Raw genomic sequence first — 27066 nt, 5'->3', positions numbered from 1 at the left:
ATACTTTTAGCAAATGTGTTGTGGGTACATTAAGCATGGATCGGCGAAAGGGGCAAAACACCCACCATCCTAAAGGCGAAATTCAACGCAGTGCGTCCTTTATAAACCCAATCTTCAAACCTTAAGACTCTAATCGGGCTCTTTCAACAGCGCCAGAGCCAGGTCAAACAAACATCACACTCGAAACATTAAAGAAAGCACATTCTGCGGCGTATTCGTCATGCCAGCGTTGTGTGGCCTTATAAGGCATGTGTGTATCTGAGAGCCTGCACTTCATTGGTTCGTGTTTACATTTCGAGAGTGAGGTGAAGTGGGGGCATGGAGGGGCGAGGGTTCATTTTGTGTAAGTGGCACCAGCTTCTTACTCTGAAGATACGTTTAGACGTCTTAGGTGTGTCTGGCTTGGACATCTCGGAGCAGCACCTGCTCCTGGTAGAAGTGCAGCCTCTTGCCTCAGGGTGGTGTGGCGGCAGAAACTGCTCCAGTCTTCTAGGGATCGTTTCCTTTCTCCGAGGAGCAGCTCTTCTGCTGGTCTGCACTCAATATATTTTTAGGTTTCTGGGAACCAAGCCAGGAACGGTGCGGGGTTTGCCAAACAGATTCAGAATATTTTTTAAAAGAAACACAAATCGAGGGCGGTTTTCCTGCCTATGGTGGCTACTGCAACACAGGCCTTTCAGACCCTTTATTACCAGTTCTTTCAAATATACAAACAGCGGCTTTGGCTTCACCCAGGGAGCATTTCTATATCAATTCCAGCACTTCGTTCTACTGGCTGTTTGGTGTATCTTTCCACCTTTAATGTACTGCAAGCACAACAATGCACGGAGGGACTATTTTACAAAAAGTACACTCAAACTACCCCGTTTTTTGTCACGTTTAATCCTTTCTCTCATACAGGGAGGGCTCTACGATCGCAAATACAAATACCAGTACCACCAATACTACCTCACCCCCACCAATACCAATTATAATTAAAAAAAAAACACCAATGTACCAAATACCACAATCAATATCCCACCACCAACACGCCTCCTCCAATGCCAATTGCACCTACAGTATCCCACCACCAACACGCCTCCATCAATACCAACACCAAAAGCGCCAATAGTATCCCACCACCAACACGCCTCCATCAATACCAACGCCAAAAGCGCCAACAGTATCCCATCACCAACACCACCATCACACCACTACTAATACCACCACCACACTAGCACTACCATTTCGTATTAAAATAGCCAACAAGTCTAACTTTTAAGTGCTATTGCAACAAAAATAAAATCTGCCCTCCTGTGGTCGCATGCGTAAAAGCCACATCTATTGGCATTGGCTGTCCTGACCCATTATTGGATTATCCAGTAGGGGGCTGAACGGGATCAAATAATGTTGGACCTTATGACACAGATGCACGTCCGATGCCTTTTCACTTCACACTTGATTTTTCCTGCTCTGAGCAACTTTACCTTGATACAAGTCTCAATCTAGCCCCATTGGGGTGCCAAGGCATACTCCACTAGCCCAGATCCTGAAGACCCTTTGCCCCGTGGCACGGTGCTTCAGAATGATCTAACTCTTACTTGTATGTTTTAAGCCAAATTCCTTCAAGCTTTTCAGCTTCCCAAGACACAAAAAATCCTTCTCTCCTGTGGGCTTTCAAGGTCTTCCACAGAGTAAGCAGATGAAACACGTCAGTCTATCAATGACGTGTACAACAAGCTGCTTACAAGAGTGCACCAGTGCCAGGGCTGCGTCCTAGACTTTGTTGTAGATGCAATGATCCTCGTGTCAGAATACAGATCACTTTCTTGTGTCTACACATAGTTTTCATGAGGGTACAATCAGTTTCTGGATGTGGATCGACATTAACTGCACATATCCGAGTCCCGTCCTTCTTACACTCCCTACTCATTCCCCAGCCGCACTGAGGTCTATTTCCAACTTTCTGTTTGCATTCTTATCCGTTTACCTCCCGCTACTCCTTTCTCCTCCTCATCAGCGCTCGTGGAGTGGGCCCCCTCGCCCACTACTACTAATTTTCTGGATTCTCTGCACAACATTTGAATGCACCACTGCTCTTGATTTTTTACTTGTCTTCAGTCGTGACAGCCTCTACTCCTGGCCGTAATCTCCATTCCATATGCCACCCACCTCTCCTCTTCGGTACTGCCCTGTTCACCTACTGGCATGTCTTGCATTCATCCTTTTTCTGTGCTTGCCCCCAAGCAGGAACGGTGAAGGCAATTTCAGAGCTCCTGGCAAAATAGAATTTTCTAGCTGGAGCGCTCCCCAATCACCACCGCAAGATATCTTTCATGTCTATTTCCTGTGACTTGGTGCCGGCACTAGGTGGCGCACTAAGGCTGCTGCTTTACTTCTCCTTATTAAAAAGCACCAGCCCTCTTTAATCATTCTGTTCTCTCCTAAAGGACCCATCTTCTCTACTCCCTTTCTATCTTAAATGTCTATGCTGTTGCCTCAGTGTTTTTGTATTGTATTAGTTGATGTACAAAGCCTTGGAGAAGGCGTCCTACACATTTAATAAAATTAAGCTATGAAAGTTATGTATAACTGGCAGAACTGGACCATATTCCAGGGTAAGTGCGATGTTTCACTACTACTGGAAGTGATGATTTAGAAGGGCCAGTATATACCTTTCCATAAGGCATGAGCAATAACACACCTACTGCCCCTTCAAACGTTACCCTGATGTAGCGTGTTTCAAGAAAGGGTGGCATCTAAACGCTTGAGAGCTCTAATAAACCGTCCATGCCAGGAGTAGTCAATAGAAGGGCTTCCAGTTGCCGGCTCGCTCACTGCATGAAGATCAACGCTCCTGGGAAAGATACGTACATCTAAAGACAGTTGTCAACTATACGATGAAGAACGAGAGACACATATCTGGGATGTAAACATTTTATTGAACATTTCCATAAGAGTTTCTTTTTCGCTGTGGCAGCTTCCCACAGGTGAGGCCACCATAGGTTCTTCCAACCTGAGTCGAACACTTATTTTGCCTGTGGTCCCCCCGCAGGAGGGGTTAGTTTCCGAATTTGTGCTGTATTTAAAAAAAGCAAAAGACACACAAGTGATGGACAGAATGCAGAACAAATCAAAACATTCACCCCCAGTCATGAGATCTGGGTTAAATCCATCATTCTTTTGCTCACCATGCAAACCCCAGTTTAGACCTGGCCATATGCAAATCAGTCTTGACCCTGTGCCTCATGGGAACAGTCCAGCCCAAACTGCCAAGCCAAGTCCTCCCTGGACCGGAAACAAGCATCCTAGGACCGGTTTCGGGGTTTCACCCCTCTTCAGCCAGGATAGCTTGATTCCAGTGGCACAGTGAGCCCAGGACCCACGTCTGGGCATACCTGGCGCACTTAGGACGAGGAAGCAAAAGACACACAAGTGATGGACGGAATGCAGAACAAATCAAAACATTCACCCCCAGTCAAGAGATCTGGGTTAAATCCATCATTCTTTTGCTCACCATGCCACCCCAGTTTAGACCTGTGCCTCATGGGATCAGTCCAGCCCAAACTGCCAAGCCAGGTCCCAGAAGTGGGTCCCGGGCTCACTGTGACACAGAATTCAAGCTATCCTGGCTGAAGGGGGGTGACACTCCGAAACCAGTCCTAGGATGCTTGTTTCCGGTCCAGGGAGGACCTGGCTAAGCAGTTCGGGCTGGACTGTTCCCATGAGGCACAGGGTCAAGACTGATTTGCATATGGCCAGGTCTAAACTGGGGTTGCATGGTGAGCAAAAGAATGATGGATTTAACCCAGATCTCTTGACTGGGGGTGAATGTTTTGATTTGTTCTGCATTCCGTCCATCAATTGTGTGTCTTTTGCTTCCTCGCTCTAAGTGCGCCGGGTATGCCCAGACGTGGGTCCCGGGCTCACTGTGCCACTGGATTCAAGCAATCCTGGCTGAAGAGGGGTGAAACCCTGAAACCGGTCCTAGGATGCTTGTTTCCGGTCCAGGGGTCCAGAGAGGACCTGGCTTAGCAGTTCAGGCTGGACTGTTCCCATGAGGCACAGGGTCAAGACTGATTTGCATATGGCCAGGTCTAAACTGGGGTGGCATGGTGAGCAAAAGAATGATGGATTTAACCCAGATCTCTTGATTGGGGATGAGTGTTTTGATTTGTTCTGCATTCCGTCCATCAATTGTGTGTATTTAAAAAAAAAGCATAGATGGTGTAATCCAAATCTGATGTGCCCCTGAGCGTCCTCTTTTCTTAGATATGAAACATGCTTTCTGGATTGATTTCCCAAGTTTACTGTTATTCTTTCCCTTTGAATCTTGGCTCTAACAATCTCAATCGCTGCTTCAGAGCTTAATATGTGCCAGTGCCTGCACTTATTTTTCAATACCAGCACTTATAAGATTACACCACAAGGTGGCACTCTCTCACTATTTATGAGCATACAAAAAAACATATATAGAAATAGCACTTCCTGGTCTTCCCGCTGACCCCAAATTGTCCAAAGTGTCCCACTGGTTTACGTGTGATAAGTAAAGTTGGCACCAGCAGTGGCAGCAGGACCTGTGGGTACTGCCAGCTGGAATGAAGACCTTGGGCCCTGGCACTTACATTTTCACAGAGTAGGCACTGGTGCGGCCCCACCCTGGCCTTGTTGCTGAGTGACGACACAACCGGTTGTGCGGACTATGGCCAAGGAGATACAGACTGTTCACCACTCAGAACAAGACAGCAATCACAGACGTCATGCAACTTTAGCTGAAATGGCTTTAAAAGTGCTCTCGTCTGACTACCCAAAAGCCTTAAAATCCTTTTATAGCCATTCGTAAAACCATCAGCCACCCCTCTTTCTCCCCAGGAGCCGCCTGCCATGCTAATCGGATATAAAATAAATAATGTGAGGTGAATTTGGAAAAGTACATTGCGGACTTTCCCAGAATCGAACCTGTGTTTAGACATCTCATCAACCACCAACCGTCGCCGGGACCGGTGGGCGCTCTCTACAGGTCTGGAGGAAAGCCCTCGCTTCCCATGACCAGAAACTGGGAACTCGCACAATTTGTCCTGTGAAGGCCATTTATTTTGGCCCCACAAGACTCTTGGCTTCCGTTCCCGCTCGGTGAGCTGTGCCAATAACAACACACACTCGCGATCTCCCAAAAACGGCGGTACTGTGAAAGTACAACAAGCAATAATGGGCCATTCATGCCACAAACGTCTTAACGTGACCTCGCCTGGCATCAACGGCACCCAGTCTCTGAGGGGTGCATTGCTGGGGTGTTCTGCAGCTCTGCCCGTGCTGCCCATAAAATGGGTATGAAGCATCAATGTGTACATCTGCAGTGTAGGACAGCCCGGTGCAAGCTCCTCAAAGGCTGGGCATGACCCGGCAATGTTAAGTCTCCGCCGGCAGATGGCGCTGCAAAGCCGAAACTTTATGGCACAATGAGACGCAACATGTAGCGGCAAAGATTTGAACATTGCGGCGAATCATTGCCTAAAAATGTGAGCGACCCCCATTGAACAAGCAGAAGAAAATATAATTTTATAAGTTCCGTTATGGTGGCAAGAACATTTTATGAAAAGAGAAAACACCGACATGCTCCTTACTTTACTATATACAGGGCACAAGTCCTAAAAAAAGAAGTGGGGGGACGCTCCAAGTTAGGTGGTGTCACCGGAAGTGACCTCACAGCCGGAAGTGACGTCACGAGACGGAGTCCCCACTAATTAACAAAGGTTAGAAGGCGATGGGGGCAGGTTCAAAGGGCAAAGACAATAGAAGTTTAGGTTTGGTGAGTGCTGAGCGCGCGCGCAGGCTCGGGTACCGGCTCCATCTTTTGGGCAGGGTGGACGGCGTCCACCCGGTAAAAACCCGGTAAAATAAGTGGGGGGACGCCGTCCACCCGTGTGGTACCCCGACTTGAGCCCTGACTATATATAGCTCCTTGGAGGCGTACAAAAAACCCAAAAACCTGTAACCGGTGCGTAAACACGCACTTTGTACTTACAGTTGTTGCTTACAAGAAGCTAGGCTGGCAGTCACTGCGCCTCCTTTGCTTCTCGTCAGCAACGACTGCAAGTACAAAGTGTGTGTTCACGCACCGGCACCGCTGCAGGTTTTGAAAACACATAAATAAAAGGCACTGTTATTTACAATGCCAGTAGGTCATAGTCTCGCAAATGTGAGACCTATTGCTTTGCACATGCTTGTTTATATAGCGCTTACTAATGACCCTCGATTGTTTCCATGGCCTCCAAGGTTCTTAAGGTTTGAGAACTCTGACGCACATAAACAAAGTCGGTTCCCCGAGCGCACAAAGATTTGAGAACGTGGCAAAAAAAATCTGGACCGGAAAGTTTACTCCCTAGCCCCTACTTCCATCTAAAGAGCTGGGGCGAAAGTTTCGAGAACATATATCAGGCAACTTGGAATGACTTCCGGCTCAGTTGCGCAGCAGGGCTGGATCAGGCTTTCATCCTTCCTAAGGGGAGGCCCAATGAAAATCCTTGGCAACTATTATTTAAAAGTGAAAAGGCAACTCAGCTTATGGTATGCGCTTCAAAACGCTCATTAATATGATTTGAAATAACTTCAACGAATGCTACACACCGAAGCCATAATCAACACTCGAGAATCCAAAATATTTAAGCAAAAAGTACGAGCACACTCCCATAAATACACTTGCACATAACAATGGAAGCATGCCCCTGCCTGACAAGTGACCTACAGATGATGTTGAATAATATTATTACAAACCCAAGTAATCCAACTAAACTAAATCGGTTCCTTCTGCCAAGGTGGCACTTTCACGCCAAGTGCCCTCTCGCTTCTCGAGATGAACGGTCTACATTCACGTTCTCATGGCTAGAAGTTGACTCTGCAGTGAATAACTACAGTAACAGCGCCATCTAGTGGTAACGCGCTGATACTATCGAATCGCTCGGCTTGAAATGGAAAACGAAGTTTCATTCAGCATGAGAAAAAGGCCAAGGAAGCCTTATTGTTTGTTCAACCACTCACAACAGCTTTTTCTCTTGTTACATCTACAATCATCATGTGCCGGCCTGGGCTCACAGTTAGCAGCCGGACATGCTCTCGAGAGTGATGGCGCAGTCTACTGTGCCATAACCAGGGCCATTAGAAGTATGTGGCAGGAAAAGGCCAAATTATGTGGCATGATTGAGTAAATTATGCGGATAAAAAAGACAAATTAAGCGGTGTAACGCGGCACATTTTGTGATAGTCTTACTTCATTATTTTGTTATTTTTACACTTGTTAACACTGTCTAGGCATTGGTTGCACGTCATTAGAATCAGTTTGACACCCAAATAAAGCAATAGGCAACAGAAAAGTGACCAGTGAACCTTTGCAAGGAGCCTTCCACTGCACGGCAATATGTGCCACTGCATTTTTAGTAACTTTTAAACTGTTTAAGATAGAAACCATTTTTTTGGGTTAAAATCTGCAAATCATGCAGCACATGATGGATTATGTGGCGAATTCAGAAAATATATAACTATGCGAAAAAAGCCACAGCTGCACAATCGCATAATTCCAGTGGTCCTGGCCATAACATAGCATTGCTCAGCGACCAAGATGCATAACTCTGCCTGACGCAACCAGCTCTTTCAGTTTAAAGCACCGTGCAAGACCGTCTGGTGTCAAAGTATCCCCACCACCCATCATTTTATGGATTTTGGGGTCTCAGGCAACATACATTTTGGACCCCCCTGTTCGTAACAACTTTAAATCTGTTACACGTTTTCTGCTAATTAAAGCTCACATGATGTCAAACAGAATATCGAATTATACTTCAACTTTCGGGATAGGGTCAGACAAAAACATCAGAAATAGGTCTTACCCAGGGTCACCAAAATGACTTAGAATGACTGTGAAAGAATGGAGGTAAGAGGTAGGCAGAGAGAGGAAGAGTAGTCGAGATAAGGAAATAGAGGTGATATAAACTTAGAAAAATATCCCTTCTTCAGAGGGTGCTTGGGACCGTGTGGGCCCTGGGCAAGTACCCACTTTGCCCATGCCACCCTTCTCTGATGGAGGGCGCCCTTCAAAGGATCAGTTGCCGAATTGGTAATATACAGAAAATCAGCAATAAATGAAAGGTAACTGAACACAAAATCAGCTTTTAAGAACTCCCCTCTTCCTTATGTGAAGTGGAGCCTTCAGAAACATATTTGACTTTAATTGATAACACAACTAAGGCTCAACAGCATTAGTATTCAGAGCACCAAAGACAATCAATACATTTTTTAAATCCAAGACACAGTGTATGGGACCGGTAGCTCATACGTCATCTGACAGCCAACAATGCCACGTCACGTTTGAGCGACCCTCCTTACCCGCTGGTGATGTCGTCCGTCCTCAGGTTCTTGCTCAGTACATCCCCGTCGCTCATGTAGCCCGTGGCATCCAAACTAACGCCCTCGAGCTCCAGGTCGTCGCCATTCTTGTCCGTAATGTCCCCGTGGAGGTTGCCTCCCCGCGATGCCAGCTGCCGCCGCAGGGGGGCAGAGTATATGTAGCGCCCAGCCTCGGCGCTGATGAAGCGGCTGGCGTTGGCTCGAGGTGGGTACCCGTTGCCCATGGAGGGGGCGTCTCCAGCCTGGAGACGGGGGCTGGACTGACCCAGCCGCCATGGCATTGGCGCGGACCTGCCTGCCAAGCTAAGGATACTGCGCCCGCTGATTTCCGTGGTGACGTTGGTGTCAAACGTGGTTTCCAATGTGCTACAAAAAAGGACAACGTTTTCAATGTTTCATATTTGTTAATGTATCCCTCAAACTGCATTAACAGACATCTGAATGCCAAGCTTAGAAATTCTAGATGCAATTTTCAATGATGGCGAGGGCGTGCATGTTAGTCGCAAAGGATCCCGGGAAAAGACTATGGATGCCATCACTGACCAACAATGAGCATGAAGTGGAAACAATATCCACAGGGGGCGTTTAAGAAGCCCCCTGCCCTGTTCTGGTAATAAATCAAACCTTATGTTTGGCTAAGTTTAGGGTGAGTGTACGTTCAGAAGAGAGGGAATGACACATTGTCATGGCAAAGGCATGTGTTGTAGACTTCTAATATCAATGAAACAATGGCTGAGATGTGTCTGCAGTGACTTCTATCCACAGGTTTGTACATAACAGCGCAACACATTGCAGAGCTGAGGGAAAAATAAGTAATGTAGAACCAAACTTGTAAAAAATGAAACATGGACGCTCGAATGTAAAGATCACGATGCGTTAATGAGCTGAAAATGAAGCGTCAGGACAGGAATGTCTTGCACAACATTAACCTGACACTCACTCCTCAAACACCAGCGTTTCTATAAACAACCAGCGCAGGGGTCTGCGACTTCAGGAAAAGGAGTAATGGCAAAGTTAAACAAAGCGCCTCTTGGGGCAGCGCTGCACGTTAAAAGTGCACAGCACGTGAGCTAAGTGCCCAGAAAGGTCATCGGATCATTCCAGAGAAGGGGGAAGCAGTATAGATCGGACAGTGGGTCATTCCAGGGAAGGGGGTAGCAGTGAGGCTGGAGTGGGGCTGAGCTGTGTGAGTGGGTCATTCCAGGGAATGGGGAAGCAGTATAGATTGGGGCAGTGAGGATAGAGAGGGGCTGAGCTGTGTGAGTGGGTCATTCCAGGGAATGGGGAAGCAGTATAGATTGGGGCAGTGAGGATGGAGAGGGGCTGAGCTGTGTGAGTGGGTCATTCCAGAGAAGGGGGAAGCAGTATAGATCGGACAGTGGGTCATTCCAGGGAAGGGGGTAGCAGTGGGGCTGGAGTGGGGCTGAGCTGTGTGAGTGGGTCATTCCAGGGAATGGGGAAGCAGTATAGATTGGGGCAGTGAGGATGGAGAGGGGCTAAGCTGTGTGAGTGGGTCATTCCAGAGAAGGGGGAAGCAGTATAGATTGGGGCAGTGAGGATGGAGAGGGGCTGAGCTGTGTGAGTGGGTCATTCCAGGGAATGGGGAAGCAGTATAGATTGGGGCAGTGAGGATGGAGAGGGGCTAAGCTGTGTGAGTGGGTCATTCCAGAGAAGGGGGAAGCAGTATAGATTGGGGCAGTGAGGATGGAGAGGGGCTGAGCTGTGTGAGTGGGTCATTCCAGAGAAGGGGGAAGCAGTATAGATCGGACAGTGAGGATGGAGAGGGGCTGAGCTGTGTGAGTGGGTCATTCCAGAGAAGGGGGAAGCAGTATAGATTGGGGCAGTGAGGATCGAGAGGGCTGAGCTGTGTGAGCGGGTCACTTCAGAGAAGATGAAAGCAGTATAGCTCGGGGCAGTGTGGACAGAGATAGGGGGCTGAGAGTGGGACATTTCAGAGAAGGGTGAAGAAGTATATATCGGGGCAGTGAGGACAGAGAGGGGCTGGAGCGGGTCAGCAAGTCATGACAGAAGGAAGAAGCAGTATAGATTGGGGCAGTGAGGACACAGAGGGGCAGGGGTGGGCCATGACAGAGAAGGAAGAAGCAGTTTAGCTCAAGGCAGTGAGGACAGAGATGGCGGGGCTGGGACAGTGGGACATTTCAGAGAAGGGGAAGCAGTATATATTAGGGCAGTGAGGACTGAGAGAGGCTAGGGTGGGTCAGCACGTAATAACAGACGAGAAAGCAGTATAGATCAGGGCAGTGAGGATGGAGAGGGCCTGAGGGCGGTCACTGGGTCATGACAGAGAAGGGTGAAGCAGTATAGATTGGGGCAGTGAGGACGGAGAGGTCTAGGTTTGGTCAGAGGGTTGTTCCATAGTAGGGACAGCATAGTGTACCAGAGGGCAGTGAGGGAGGAGGTAGAGTTGAGTTGTGTCAGTTGGTTGTCTCTGAGAAGGGGAAGCAACGCACCTCGGGACAGTGAGGGTGGAGGCGTAGCGTGGACTGGGCAGGTGCTGAGCTCTGTGATCTGCGGTGACAGACGGGAGCTGCGAGCAGTCGCTTCACAGTAATGCAGGAAGGGGCGACTGGCCTTTGGATCCGGATGTCGCTGAAGGTTGATTTTTGTATCTAGGACTTTAGCCCCATGAAGACAAATAATACGTAACAATACAGATAAATGCTCGTCGTACCTGTGAGTGACCTGGGTCCCCCTCAAACTAGACATGGTTTCTTCCAAGTTCTGTCGAAGATCAGCGATGTTCTTAACTGTCCGCAGCCTTCGAGTCTCGGGGTCCTCTCCTAAAAAGGAATGCAAATGCTTATGAATTTCACAGGGGTGGCAGTAGAGCCGGTCTGAAGAATAGACATGAATGTCCCTGGCAGAGGTAGCTCTGAAGCTAACCTGCAGCTCTGCTCTCTTCGGACATATTCAATGGTTTCCATGTGTAATCTCATTCAACAGGCCTCTCTGGCGGTTTAAACGCGGGCACATCTACTCAGACTAAACCATTTTTTGGGGACCACAGGTTAGGAAGGACAATGCTGGTGGTTGGCCAATTTTTTCCCCCACCCCAAAAACAGGAAATCAGGTATTTCTATTAAAAAAAATAGATTTTTGCACCGAAAAGACAGTTAATATGTTTTTCTTATAAACCAAATGGTGGAAAAATGGTCTGAGAACAGCTTTGGTTTGTACTGCATTTTAGATGGTGTGCCACCAGAAGAGGTTCAGTCGTGAGGGAACGTTCATAAAAGATATTTAGTTCCAGAATGTATCTATGGAGGAGGTAAAAACAGTCAAAAACAAATATTGGCAGAGCAAATAGGGTTTGCCTATGCGACATCTATTTACTTTGGCAATGTTTTTTTTAAATGTTGCACAGCGGTCAGAGATGCTGTGCTACATAGCTTAACGTTTTTTAAAAAAGAGACATTACGTGCCCAGACCGCATTATAGTGCCTTTAACCCATTCGCTGCGGCGCGAATTCCGCCGCAGCGCTGGGGGGGTTTGGGGGCAGCACGGTGGCGCGGTGCTCATGACGGAACCGCGCCGTCATGAGTCACGGGCGAGCTGTGCTCATGACGGCGTGGTTCCGTCACGACTCCGCCCACTCTCTAATTCGCCCGCACAGGCGGGGAATTCGAGCCGCGTGGGAGGAGCGGCCGCTCCATGACGGAACCACGCCGTCATGAGCACACGGTGCCCGTGGCTCATGACGGCGTGGTTCCGTCAAGGGCACACAAGGGGTTCATTTACTTTAAGCTACGCACGTACAAACAAGTTAAAATTGTTATTTTCCCTATTCTTAATACGAAGTTGATATTCTTGAACAAATGCCCATTGCAGTTATCAGCGCGTCATAGTGTAGCTAAATGGAACACTGAGCATGGAGAGGCTGTGGCGTTACGGCCAGAGCTGCTGACTTTCGAGCTGAGGAACCAGGTTCTAGTCTCAGCGCGGGCTCAACATCCTCTGATTCCGGGCAAATCACTTAATCTCCCAGTGCCTGCAAAAATGAATGAATCCTTGTGTAATGTAACAACTCTCATCTAGAGCACTCAAGTCCTTCTGGTCGACTTTGGGCTACATAAAACAAGCTATGCGGGGTGGGAAAATTGCATGCTGTGACGGAAGTGAGGTGGTGGAAGGGCCAGGCCAGCAACAAACAAGGAAGGGGCATGCAGCGGCGGAATTGAGGTGGTGGTAGGGACGGGCAAGCAATGAACAGAATGCGGATGCGGGAAAGTAAAAAAAAAAACATTGCATGTAAAAACAAGTTGAAACGGTTATATTCCCTATACTTAATATGCAGTTTATATTCTTGAACAAATTCTCATTGTTCACAGTGTAGCTAGCTTCAACACTGAGCATGGAGAGGCGGTGGCGTTACGGCCAGAGCTGCTGACTTTGGAGCCGGGGAATTCTCCACGCGGCTCAAAATCCTGTGATTCCGGGCAAATCACTTAATCTCCCTGTGCCTGTAAAAATGAATGTGTCCTTATGTAAAGTCACTAGTGCTCATGCAAAGGGATCCAAGTCCTTCCAGGCGACTTCACGTTAAGAAGCTATGAGTAGCGACAGTGGGGAGAAGGGGCATGCAGTGACGGGAGCAATGAACAGGGAAGGTGCATGCGGCGAAGGGGCATGCAGCGACAGAAGTGAGGTGGTGGTGGGGCCGGGCAAGTAACAAACAGAATGCAAATGCTGGAAAGTGGAAAAAATGATAATAAAGTATGTTACAAGTGTGCGGCCAGTAGAAGGACTGGCAGTATTCTTAGACAGTGATCTATTGGTATTACAAGGAGTGGGGCTCTAGCCTCAGATGGATTCATGCAGTGGCGGCCGGCACAGGTTAGAGCTTTGGGGTGAGGCGGGGCCGGTGAAGTCGGCATACGATGGGATAAGTTAAATTAAATTACAACAAAAAAATCATTTACCTTGCGCTCGCCGCACTGCCGACTCGCCGTTGCGGTGAGCGCAAGATAAGTGGTTTTATTTTTTTTAAAATTTCATTTAATTGATCCCATCCTATGTAGACTTCTCTGACCCCCACCCTGCCTCACCGATCTTACCTGTGTCGGCTGCCACGTGAGTCTTGTGTATATCACAAGGACAAGCAGGATTCTTAGACAGTGATCTATCACTATTACAAGGAGTAGCGCTCTAGCTTCGGATGTAGTCTTGTGTACATCAGAAGGAGAAGAAGAATTCGTAGACAGTGATCTATTGTTACTGCAAGGAGTGACGCTCTAGCCTCGGGAGGAGTCTTGTGTACATCACAAGGACTGGCTGTATTCTTAGACAAGGATCTATCAGTATTACAAAGAGTGGCGCTCTAGCCTTGGATGGAGTCTTGTACACACCACAAAGCTAGGCTGTAGTCTTAGACAAGGATCTATCAGTATTACAAAGAGTGAAACTCTAGCTTCGGATGGAGTCTTGTGTACATCACAAGGACTGACAGTATTCGTAGATCGATCGTTATTACAAGGAGTGGCGATTGGGCCTCGGATGGAATCCTCTGTACATCACTAGGCTGGCCTGTACTCTTAGACAGGGATCTATCGGTATTACAAAGAGTGGCACTCTAGCTTTGGATGGAGTCTTGTGTACATCACAAAGCTATGCTGTAGTCTTCGACAATGATCTATCGGTATTACAAAGAGTGGCACTCTAGCTTCGGATGGAGTCTTGTGTACATCACAAAGCTAGGCTGTAGTCTTCGACAATGATCTATCGGTATTACAAAGAGTGGCTCTCTAGCTTCGGATGGAGTCTTGTGTACATCACAAAGCTAGGCTGTAGTCTTCGACAATGATCTATCGGTATTACAAAGAGTGGCACTCTAGCTTCGGATGGAGTCTTGTGTACATCACTAGGCTGGCCTGTACTCTTAGACAGGGATCTATCGGTATTACAAAGAGTGGCACTCTAGCTTTGGATGGAGTCTTGTGTACATCACAACGCTAGGCTGCAGTCTTCCACAGTGATCTTTCGGTATTAAAAAGAGTGGCACTCTAGCTTCGCATGGAGTCTTGTGTACATCACGAGGCTGGGCTGTAGTCTTAGACAGGGATCTATCGATATTACAAAGAGTGGCACTCTAGCTTCGGATGGAGTCTTGTGTACATCACAAAGCTAGGCTGTAGTCTTCGACAATGATCTATCGGTATTACAAAGAGTGGCACTCTAGCTTCGGATGGAGTCTTGTGTACATCACAAGGCTGGGCTTTAGTCTTCGACAGTGATCTATCGGTGTCACAAAGAGTGGCACTCTAGCTTCGCATGGAGTCTTGTGTACATCACGAGGCTGGGCTGTAGTCTTCCACAGTGATCTATCGGTATTACAAAGAGTGGCACTCTAGCTTCGGATGGAGTCTTGTGTACATCACAAAGCTAGGCTGTAGTCTTCGACAATGATCTATCGGTATTACAAAGAGTGGCACTCTAGCTTCGGATGGAGTCTTGTGTACATCACAAAGCTAGGCTGTAGTCTTCGACAATGATCTATCGGTATTACAAAGAGTGGCACTCTAGCTTCGGATGGAGTCTTGTGTACATCACAAAGCTAGGCTGTAGTCTTCGACAATGATCTATCGGTATTACAAAGAGTGGCACTCTAGCTTCGGATGGAGTCTTGTGTACATCACAAGGCTGGGCTGTAGTCTTCGACAGTGATCTATCGGTATTACAAAGAGTGGCACTCTAGCTTCGGATGGAGTCTTGTGTACATCACTAGGCTGGCCTGTACTCTTAGACAGGGATCTATCGGTATTACAAAGAGTGGCACTCTAGCTTCGGATGGAGTCTTGTGTACATCACAAAGCTAGGCTGTAGTCTTCGACAATGATCTATCGGTATTACAAAGAGTGGCACTCTAGCTTCGGATGGAGTCTTGTGTACATCACAAGGCTGGGCTGTAGTCCTCGACAGTGATCTATCGGTATTACAAAGAGTGGCACTCTAGCTTCGGATGGAGTCTTGTGCACATCACAAGGCTGGACTGTAGTCTTCGACAGTGATCTATCGGTATTACAAAGAGTGGCACTCTAGCTTTGGATGGAGTCTTGTGTACATCACAAAGCTAGGCTGTTGTCTTCGACAATGATCTATCGGTATTACAAAGAGTGGCACTCTAGCTTCGGATGGAGTCTGTGTACATCACGAGGATGGGCTGTAGTCTTCGACAATGATCTTTCGGTATTACAAGGAGTGGTGCACTAGCCTTCGATGGAGTCTGTGTACATCACGAGGCTGGGCTGTAGTCGTCCACAGTGATCTATCGGTATTACAAAGAGTGGCACTCTAGCTTCGGATGGAGTCTTGTATACATCATAAAGCTAGGCTGTAGTCGTCCACAGTGATCTATCGGTATTACAAAGAGTGGCCCTCTAGCTTCGGATGGAGTCTGTGTACATCACGAGGATGGGCTGTAGTCTTCGACAATGATCTTTCGGTATTACAAGGAGTGGTGCACTAGCCTTCGATGGAGTCTGTGTACATCACGAGGCTGGGCTGTAGTCGTCCACAGTGATCTATCGGTATTACAAAGAGTGGCACTCTAGCTTCGGATGGAGTCTTGTATACATCATAAAGCTAGGCTGTAGTCGTCCACAGTGATCTATCGGTATTACAAAGAGTGGCACTCTAGCTTTGGATTGAGTCTTGTGTACATCACAAAGCTTGGCCGTAGTCTTCGACAGTGATCTATCGGTATTACAAAGAGTGGCACTCTAGCTTCGGATAGAGTCTTGTGTACATCAAAAAGCTAGGCTGTAGTCTTCGACAATGATCTTTCGGTATTACAAGGAGTGGTGCACTAGCCTTCGATGGAGTCTGTGTACATCACGAGGCTGGGCTGCAGTCGTCCACAGTAATCTATCGGTATTACAAGGAGTGGTGCACTAGCCTTCGATGGAGTCTGTGTACATCACGAGGCTGGGCTGTAGTCTTCCACAGTAATCGGTCGGCATTACACAGTTACACACCAGCCTCAGATTGAGTGTATTGTACATCACAAGAATTAGCTGTGGTCTTAGAGTGATCAGTGTGCATTGTAAGGAAGGGAGCTCCAGCCTCATAAGCATTCTCCGGCAGATCATGGGGGTGGTGTGTCGGGCCCCATGTGGGGTGGAGTTTGTAGCATTAGAAGACGTATTGTGAGGCTGTGATATTGTAATCTCAAAGCTCAAGTGATGCCTCATTGGAAGTGTTGTGTGAGTGAATAACTCAATGACTTCTCCACCAAGGAGTAACTGGTCCCATCTCCTCAAGGTCATGACCCGCTGCAAGGACCAAAGCTCTAATCACCGTGGTACCTATCAAATTACCATGGTACCTATCTAATTACCATGGTGCTCATCTAAATGGACAAAATCCTGCTTAAGGAGGTATGTTTCAATATTTTCATAAATGCCTGTAAAAGCTTAGGTGCTTGGATCACTAGTGTCAATGAGTTCTACCGTGAGGGGCACTCGGGTTAAAGACGCCGCCTCTTGTTTGATGATTTTGTGTCTCAAGATGCGTTGAACCAAAGTTTTACTCAGTAGAATTAGAAGAATGGATTGTACAAATGCTTTGCAGAAAGGCCGTTGTTAGCGAGCCATGGGACATCACCTAGGTAGAAGTCATAGCTATCTTCGGGAAACGGGCTGTGTATGTAGCAATCGGCATCACCTTTGGGGTAGCAACAGGAGGAGGAAAGGGGTCATTGCATGACAGGGAGGCGTCACATCCTGGTGTTTAGAAAAGTACAGTGTAGGTTGGGGATGTAACGGGGGGAAAGTGGCCGGGGGTGAAGATGTATTTTAACCTGGCCAGATGGCAAGGGCTGCAGCAATATCGATGCACTGACTTAAGGGAGGCACTGGAGTCAATGTGGGTGATGAGGAGTGAGCATAGGAACTACCATTGAAGTGAGGCAGGAGAGTCCAGGAGAAGACGTGAAGCAGAAGAAGTGAGGTGAAACCAGAGTGCCGAGGTGAGACCAGAATATTGAGGTGAGGCTGGAGCATAGAGGTGAGACCAGAGTGTTGACGTGAGGCAGAAGCGTAGAGGTGAAACCAGAGTGTCGAGGTGGGGTAGGTGCATAGAGGTGAGACAGGAGCATAGATGTGAAGCAGGAGCACAGATGTGAGACCAGAGCATAGAGGTGAGACCAGAGTGCTGACGTGAGGCAGGAGCATAGAGATGAGACCAGAGCATAGAGGTGAGACCAGAGTGTTGAAGTGAGGAAGGAGGATAGAGGGGAGTCCAGAGGGTCGAGGTGAGGCCAGAGGGTCGAGGTGAGGCAGGAGGATAGAGGTGAGACAGGAGAATAGAGAGGAGGCAAGACTATAGAGGTGAGGCAATAGTGTCGGGCTGAAGCAGGAGTGTCAAGGAGTGAATACAGAATTATGGTGAATTGAGAGGAAGGTGACAGTCACGGAGAGGGGCGAATAAACAGTAGGGGAGAGTTAGGGTCCAAGAAGTGAGAAGATTGGGGGATGGAAGTGGAGGAGAGGGTAATTCTCCAGTCACTATGTGACACATGGTGAGAGGGCAATGGAACTGAGCGCCTAAAAAAGAAATGCATTTGATATGCTATAATACTGGTACTAAGTGCAATGTGACACATGGTTTCATATTTTCATATCAATAAAGCGTACCACCCTCAAGCAGACATCTTCCCGCCACTACCTCTGTTACTCAGAAACCTGCAATCAACTCAAAGTAAACGCGGTTCTGAAGAAGACTGCTTCAGACTGGGATGTGTACATTCATTTTTAGCAACAGGATGATCAAAAGGACAAGCTGGGAATGACTCTGGTTTCCAAAGACTTCCAAAACCTTTATCAATCCATCAACAAAAGAGCCATTGGCTTAAAGTCAAACAGGACGACTGCGTCCATCCTTTACACCTTAACATCGCTCGTAGACCCGATAGGGACTCAAGTTCTCGGTTCCCTTCCCTTGCCCCGAGATTTGTCCTTTTTGTTAAGCATCTTCTTACAACTAAAAATGTGCTTTTTAGGAGGTTTCTGGGTGTTTCACACTGAAGTGCTCGATAGGCGTAGCTAATATTCTTCAAAGCATGATCAGAGGCAATCTGTGCACACGTAAGCAATTGGCCACAGTAGTGTGCAGTCCTAATACAAAGTTTATTTTCAATGTAAACAGCATGCAGTTTGCTAAGGAACACCTTACTTGCTGTGATCATGCAGTGTGTTTAAGCACAAAGCCCTCTACGGTGTGGGTTAGGGCTCCCTTCTTTCATGTGGCTTGCGTTCTATTTGATACCTGAAGTGTCATGCCAGACTTACTCTGTACACAAATCGCCTCATGACAAAGCCTGGATGGGGCAAAGCACTGCCGGGCTCTCAAGAAGACACTAAATGTCGATTTAACAACCCTGGAGCACAAAACAGAACGATGGAGCCCAGCGCCACTAATTGAAAGCCATTTTGCGAAGTCTGAAAGCCTGGTCAAAGGCCTTTGAGCAGCGCCGGGAACACTACACAATCAAACCCAACTCCCTGGATGAACTGCCAGACAGGGGGCCTGGATCCCAGGCGCTTTAAGATGCAAATGGGCTGTTTCTTGTTGAGTAGAAGCCCTTTCACCCCAATGCTGAGAGCGGAACCAGCCAAAGAAGGCACATGAATTAGACACATGAACCCCTCAACTCCACCACTGGAAGCCGATGGCCGAGTCGTTCGACTACAAAGAAAGGACACTTCTCCACCCAGGAGGAAATGCTTACATCTCCCAAGGCGACGACCTGCTTCCCCAAGCCAACAAAAAGACCGCAAGACAGTCGGTGTCTGTATAAGTAGGACCGCCAGCTTTCAGGTTTCCCTTTTTATCGCTACAGTTCTGAGTAAATGATACAGACCGGAAATCTGGAGGCTGCATCACACTGGGCCTTTCCAAGTCACGAAGATTTATTAGTGTATTTAGTACCAATGCAATTTTGATGACAGACCTTTCACAAGCCAACGTAAATAGTATACCTCGGACAAATGCAAGTTGTTGAATGGATTAGTTACTCTATGATTTAATTGGCAAAGACACATTGCTCAAAACAATGCTTAAACAGGCGCACGTGTATCTACAGCCACACATGCTACGAACACACATCAACATGCATTTAATGTACATTAGCATGACACCTATCTGTACTGCAAAGGCTCCATACACAAGAAAGAGAGACAGGAAGGCCCTGTTGACTTTTTCCTTGCTTATGACTTGTGGAAGCAGTTGCCCCACTCTCTCGAAGTTTACTCACCAGATAGGTCTTCCAAGGGTTGTCCCGCCTTACTGAAGACTGGCGGGTCTGGGTTCAAGCCTGCGGTGCTGTTATCCATCGATACGTTCCCCTCGCTGTCCGTCTGTGACCTGGAAGCAGCACAGACACAGCACTAGTCAATCTCCGTGGGTTCAATTTCAGAACATCACCAGCCCGCCTGCCCGTCCCATTCCCCCGGAAACCACAGGCAGCCCGCCCGACTTTACATAATTCATCGGTCCCACGAAGGACACTGTCCTAGAATCCCAAACGGTCACTCAGGCGGAAAAATGAAATATTCATGGGCAAATATTCTGAATGTACCAACCCCCCAAAGCCTCATCCTCTGAATTGTACTGGTTTCTGTGAAAGCTTCCAGCCTAGGGCGTGCAGGTATTTGCATATGTAAGAATTTCAGCTATAAGCTATAAATTGTTGCACAAAACTCAGTTTTACAAATCCTGAACACTAAGTTACAGAAATCAAACTCTAGAATTTCCTATGAAAATAAAGAGAGTGAGCTCACGAGAATAACAGGGTAAGTCTCTTAGAAGCAGAGAGACAGGGGGGCAGGTCTACCCCCCCCCCCCCCAAAAAAAACCTTCTCCTGTGTTGTTTTGATTTAATAAACTATGATGGTGTTAATTTATAATAGGAACCCAGGTCAGCCAAAGAGTGCACATAACAACTGATCTGTCTCTTTAGTTCACCATTGGCATTATTGTCAGGGAGAAGGGAAGAATTAATGTTTATAAATTCATGTCTGAAAACGATCGCACTAAAAATAACACTTTTCAGTGCACCGATATAATCTGATAAATTAAGGTGAAAAGGATCTGCATATTAATGAAATACTTTTTTGGAATTTTGAAGAGACTATCATATTTTTACTATTTTGCTGCAAGAGGTCTTTAAAAATGAAGATGTTCTTAAAAATGAGCAGGGCCTAACTCCCTAGTTAAATCCTTTCTTTAACACAAATTAACATTTAAATAAATGTCTGCCTTTTTATTTAGCATCTTTTTATTGTTAGTGCTGAGACGAATACCAGCATCCCAGAGCTTCTGTTGACCAGTGGGCCGCATGTAAAGGCCAGAAGAGCCGCATACTGTGAGTATGAGTGGTCTATGCCTTATGCGCCCCAGGCAGGTAAGGTAACAGAGGAACAAGAAGACAAGAGAGTTGCCCAAGATCACTCACATCATCAGTAGTGGGATAGCCTAGATCAGAGCGTAGTGGCGCTGATTCTCTACTCAATAGCCCTGCTACCAGGCTACACCGCCTGGTGCGTAGAAAATACGTCACCAGGGCGCTCCAGTTTATATACAGAGTACACGTGCACCGAGCCGCTAGCATGGCAGAACCCGTGCACGGCACGTGTGGAAGGTGCACGTGGCAGGTCTGCAGGTGCTCCCGCAACGTATAGTGTTTGACCTCGTCGAGTCTCCTAGAACTCTGGTATCCAGTGAGCTCAGTGCTACATACACATTCTAATCTGAACAAATACGTTAATCAGACGGAGTCGGGAGCGTGGCCTGCTCCAGTCCAGGAGTACCGCGGGCACTGCAGAGGTAAGATGACGAGCCCTTGTGCTGCTCTGTGACTGGCACACACTGGCGCACGTGTCTCTTCTCGCGTCTCTCCTATCACATGCAGCAGGGATGTCTGTGCTGCGCGTGACTGAAGGCGCTAAACCTTTCTAGGCACTGGACCCTGCAGGAGAGGTGAGTCCCAGGGCCACGGGGCCCCTCTGACAAGGACTCAAAGAGCGGCTCGTGGCCTGCGAGGGACCTTGGTCAGTCTTAGGGTGAAGGGCACAGGACTCCACGGGGAGGCAGCCGGCTCTCCCAACCCCCTCACTCTCCCACCCGAGGGCAGGATCGTTCTGAAACACGTTGTGTAACTCCGAGACTTGGAAGCCCACATTATTTATTGTACCACGTGTACCCCACAGAAAGAATCCTTGTACGTCTAAACACTTGTGGAGTACTCAGGGGTGGGTCCTCCTAACTACAGCATGGCACCCCTGACAGCTGCACGTTTATATAGCTATGGACAGGGCTTTAAGTGGGCCGGGTCCTGCCGGTGCTCAGCACCAATAGTTCTAAGAAGCAAGTGCTGAGACAGGTCCCTAGCGGGCTCTCCATTTCTGCCCTCACCATCCGGGTGAAAAAAGATCTCAACTCTGTAGCAGTGCCATCCATCGCTGCCTTGATGTAACTTCGAAGAGACTCCTTGTAGTTCTTTCACAGTCTCATCATTTTAGAATTGAAGCTTTTTCAATATTCTATACAACCAAGCCACAGTTGTTGCTTATTTATCTCATGCAACTAACAACCATTGACAAAGCCAATAGTCCTGGCTTGTTGTAGGTATAATCAGTGCTTTAAATGGGCCAGTACTGTCCGGTACGGAGTACCAGCACTTTACTATTTTTAGAGGGAGAGTACCAGCACTTCTCAGAAACAAGCAGGTACGCTGGTACAGAGTACCTGCACTTCTACTTTTCCATTTCAAGCACTGGGTATAATGTTAGTTGCTGTACATATCTGGATGCAATGAAAGAAGCAGCAAAATACCAGTCGGACGGCACACTATGCTAAGCACAGGTTTTTATCTGAGGTGTTTTAAAGCCACACCCTTAATTAAACAGACCACGCCCCTTTGAGCGACCCTATTAAAGCCCTGGCTATAGAAGAATATAAACATTGTCACAGGCTAGAGTTTCGGTCATACTGTTTCAGTATTAGACACACATTTCAGTATATAACCTGTGGTACTCTAGTGTCTACAGGATAACATGTCTGTATCTGCGCATTCTTAGTTAACCACATCAGTGATGTCAACACACTATACCATCACCTGTGCCAAAGACATCCTCATTACAAGAAAGAATGTCTCTTATATAATAACTCTGTATATGATCTCTGATACTTTCCTATGCCGATGATAACAGATCTGAAATGAACACACTATTACACAACATACAGTACTTGTTTCTGTTTCGGGAATAACATGGCTGCTCCAAGCACATTGTTACAAAACCTTTGTTAGGGCAGCCTATGTACAGGATCACATGTCTGTTACATTAGTGCATATTTCTTAATACATTATAACACTAGCTTAGTCTAAATTAAGTTATACGACGTATAAAATGTCTTTCTATTTGTAAAATAATATGTCTGTAACGAACACATTACTAAACAAGCACTGGCATAGCCAATAGGTCTCGCTTTTGGGACCTTATAAGTATTTAGTTTTGCAGCACAATATCCTTGGAGCAACAACATCAAGTGTTGCATGGCTAAACACTTATAAGGTACAAGGTTTAGCCATGCAACAGGTGATGTTGTTGCTCCAAGGATATTGTGCTGTAAAACTAAATACTTATAAGGTCCCAAAAGCGAGACCTATTGGCTAAGCCAATGCTTGTTAAAAATGTTATCTTTAAAACAGGTTTTGCTCATTTTCCACCTACTTTCCACTCCTTTGTCTGCAAAACTATTTAAATATTTTACTATCTTCACACCGCTCGAAGTGTGACAATAGTCGTGAGAAAAAAAGTGTAGCTTACGCTGTAAATTGTGGGATACATTTATTCCATAAATGTGGACATTAGCAAACTGATACATCCTTGCCCACATAAATCAAGTACCAGAAGAAGAGAGTACGCAGAGTAAAGTACACAAAACAAGGTAAACGCAGAGCACGTGCTGCACGTACAACACAGAATGGGTGAAGGAATGAGTGGGCGTGGAGTTTGTTAGTATGATGGGGGAAAAGGGATGAGTGGATCTCAGTGGGAGAGAAATGGGGAAGAAAGAGGGCAAGAAGCAGGTGTGATCGATGGCTGGCGGAACAAGGAATGAAGAGTAAAGAGGGTGAAGGTGAGTGAAGGAAGGAATGGGCGTGGCTACGAAGGATGTGGTGAGGTGGTAAAGGAGGAGACGAGGAATAAGGGAGGCGAAGTATCACGGTGAGGATGGGGCGGGTAGTAAAAGGAGGGCATGAATGCATGTGGGAAGGAGCATATGAGGGGCGTGGAAGTAAGATGGGGACCCACTGAGGGCTGTGGAGGCAAGATAGGACTCAAAGAATTTTGGTGTCGGAGACAAATGAGTACGGGAGGGCAGCGAAAGGGGGTGTGGGAGGGAAGATATGGAAGAGGGTTAGAATACATTTTCAGGGGGACGGATAAACGGGTAGTGCGGAGTGGTTTCGGGGAAGTTAAGGGTTGTGAAGTGGGCGAGGAAAGAATCTATGGCTGTGGGGGTGAGAGAGACCTTAGGGGTTGTAGGGAAGCCGAGATGGGTCAAGAGAGGAAAGGCAGGGCCGAGGTAGGAATTTGCGGGTGGAAGTAAAGACTGAGTTAACATGAGTGGGCAGGAGGAGTGAGGGTGAGGGGAAGGCGTATGGGGGCATTAATTGAATATGTGTAGGGAAATCAAACCGAGAAAAGAGGTGGAAGTGAGAGAATACGGATGTGAAACTGCTGGAGAAGGTTTGCGACAAAGGAGGAGAGAGAATGCAGGCAAGGGAGGGAGTGCGACAAGAGGAAACCGGACAGGTGTAGGCTGTAAAAAAGGGGGAGCACGATGGGGCGTAAAGGGTGTTGGTGTAAAGAGCAGGGCACACAGGCGAAGAAGGCTAGAGAGCGAGAAGAAATAAAGTGGGATAAACACAGAGGAGGTGGTAACAGAATGGGTGGTGGAGAGGGAGTCACAGAGAGCCAAAGAGGAGAGGGGGGTATAGAGGAGGGTACAGAGATATAGAAAAGAGCGGAGAAGCTGAGTGAGGAGGCAAAAGAGTGTGGGTGGGAGGACTCAAGGATACACGCAAATAAAGGCAAAGATTGAGGAGGGAATGGTACAAAATGTGGAGGAGTGAGAGGGGAAGGTACAACGGGAGATGAAGGAAGAGGGGACGGTAAGGGGTCGGGAGGAGTGAGTTAAGAGACAATTCAGACATTATTGAAAGAGGGGAGGAATGGTAAAAATCGAGGAGAGAAGAAAAGTGAGAGGAGCAAAGAGACAGAGATAACAAGAGACAGAGATAACAAAAGACAGGTGCATGTAAATAAATCAGGAGGGAGTTAAATTGGTGAAGGGGACAGATGGGAGGGAGAGAAAAGGGGAAGAATGAAAATAAAATGGACAGAAAATATTCGGCGGAATCCACCCCTGAATGCAAGTGTCCAAAAGAGGAGGGGGCTGAAGAAATGGAGTGGAGGAGGGCACGACAGGTGTCAAAGAGGCTAGGGATAAAGAGGGCCACAAGGGTCTGGCGGAGGAGACCAGGGGAGAGACTACTGGTAAAACGATGAAAATGAATACCTGGTTATAGAGTGAAGGGGCGTGAAGGTGAGGGCGTGCTGAGGTAGGCGGAGTTAGCGAATAGATGGTTCTACCACGGGGAACGTGACGGAGGCAAGGGGGAGGGAGGCACATGAGAGAGCAGGTGGAGGGAAGGAGGTCCTAACAAAGTTTGTGAGGGAGAGCGGTTTGAGGCGAGAGATAAAGATGGGTACCGACACGGTCTGGTCAGGAGGGTTGCTAGGGGGAGCCACCAAGGGGAGAGTGCACAAGAGGCGGGGTGGAGGTTAAAGTAGACGGCTGGGGAGGGGGAGATACGGGGAGGTCTGGGTTGGTGCAAAAGGAGGGATCCGGGAAAAGGCTACTGAAGAAAACCAGTGGACTAGGTAAATGGAAAAGGAGCGGCTAGTGAGGGAGAGCAGTGGGAGGAAAGAGTACGACATGGGAGAGGATGGTGAGAGCGGGGGGTTGCATAGGAGGAGGCTAGCGAGGCGCAGGGGGGGAGTGAGCGCTGGGGAAAGGAGGAGGCTGGGAGAGAGGACACTGCGGGGGGGCAAAGGCTTGTGACAGAGCATGGGGAAGGAGAGGAGGCATTTCAAGCAGCTCGAGCGAGAGGGCGGGGTAGAGGGCACGAGAGGAGGCAGGTGAGGGAGAGCTCATGAGGGCAGAGGAAGATGCACGCGGAGGCTGGTGAGAGAAGAAAGGTGCAAAAAAGAAAAGGAGGCTTTGGGGAGAGAACGGAGATCAACGCACAAGAAGGGGCTGGCGAGGAGAGTGGGTGGTGTGGAAGAGTAACGTGGGAGGGTGCAAACGAGGTGGCACTGAGGGACAGCAAGAAGATTAAGGTACAGGAGTGAGCTTGCAACGGAGGGCAGAGAGGAGAGCACGTGAGGTGGCTGGTGTGAAAGAGCAGCAGGGGAGGGGCAGAGAGGAGGCACCGAGGGAGAGCGAAGGCTAAACGGAGATCAACGCACAAGAGGGGGCTGGCGATGGAGGGCACGTGAGTGGGAGGTGTGGAAGAGCAACGTGTTGGCATTGAGGGACAGCAAGAAGATTAAGGTACAGGAGTGAACTTGCGACGGAGGGCAGAGAGGAGAGCACGTGATGTGGCTGCTGTGAGAGAGCAGCAGGGGAGGGGGCGGAGAGGATGCTCTGAGGGAGAACGACGGCTAAAGGCCGAGAGGAAAGCAAGACGCGCAAAAAAGGAAATTTAAAAAAAGCACACGAGTGGTGCGCGCCAAAGTGATCGCGTGCTGTAATGGTGCCGCGAGCGCTAAATGAGCCATGACGGAAAGCTAGATGACGCTTGTGTGCGTCACCGCACGCGTAACCGCAAGCTTTAGGCCACAAGCAAAAGCGTGTGGTCGGATTTCTAAAGCCCACTTACTAAATGTCTCGCCAGACCAGCGCATGCGCTGGCTCAGGCAAGACCTAAAAACCTGTCTCAAAACAGCCAATCTGCAGGACAAGTTGTCTGACCAAAGCAGATTGTTACATTACATGTGGTACGCCTATACACGCTTACTATCCTACCACAAACAAACTGTTACATGACTAGTGCGAGGTCTTTCTATTTAGAGGAGAAAATGCCTCTTATGAAACATTATTAAAAAACCTTTATCAGGACAACCTATCTGCAGGATAACATGTCTAACTTAACCACTTTATTACATTAATACGTATTTCTTTTTACAGGATAACGAGCCTTCCATGAACTGAATTTTACCCGACTTGTAAGATGTCTTCCTATTGAGATGATGTGTCTGCTATAAACAGATTACACGACCTGGAAGAAGTCTTCCTATTTAGATGATGTGTCTGCTATAAACACATTATTACACGACCTGGAAGAGGGTTTCCTATTTAGATGTGTCTGCTAGAAACACATTATTACACGACCTGGAAGAGGTCTTCCTCTTTAGATGATGTGTCTGCTATAAACACATTATTACACGATCTGGAAGAGGTCTTCCTCTTTAGATTATGTGTCTTCTATAAACACATTATTACACGACCTGGAGGAGGTCTTCCTCTTTAGATGATGTCTGGAGAAACACATTATTACACGACCTGGAAGAGGTCTTCCTCTTTAGATGATGTGTCTGCTA

The 27066-nt window shown here is 47.6% G+C and overlaps 1 protein-coding gene across 7 annotated transcripts in view; it reads right to left on the bottom strand.

Annotated features, from left to right (window-relative positions):
* The window catches only part of NAV2 (neuron navigator 2), a 606131-nt gene that overhangs the window by 241528 nt on the left and 337537 nt on the right, over positions 1-27066 (bottom strand). For all 7 annotated transcript variants that reach the window (XM_085643594.1, XM_085643596.1, XM_085643598.1 and 4 more), the window contains 3 exons: positions 19647-19756; positions 11069-11177; positions 8356-8742 (listed from right to left, as the gene is read on the bottom strand). In XM_085643594.1, the coding sequence (XP_085499720.1) occupies positions 8356-8742; positions 11069-11177; positions 19647-19756 (606 nt within the window). The remainder of the gene's footprint in view (positions 1-8355; positions 8743-11068; positions 11178-19646; positions 19757-27066) is intronic.

The sequence above is a fragment of the Triturus cristatus genome, chromosome 3_1 (assembly GCF_964204655.1).
Source record: "Triturus cristatus chromosome 3_1, aTriCri1.1, whole genome shotgun sequence".
NCBI lineage: Eukaryota > Metazoa > Chordata > Amphibia > Caudata > Salamandridae > Triturus > Triturus cristatus.
Note: the sequence above shows the minus strand (reverse complement) of the source record. Positions and strands in the feature narration are given on the sequence as shown.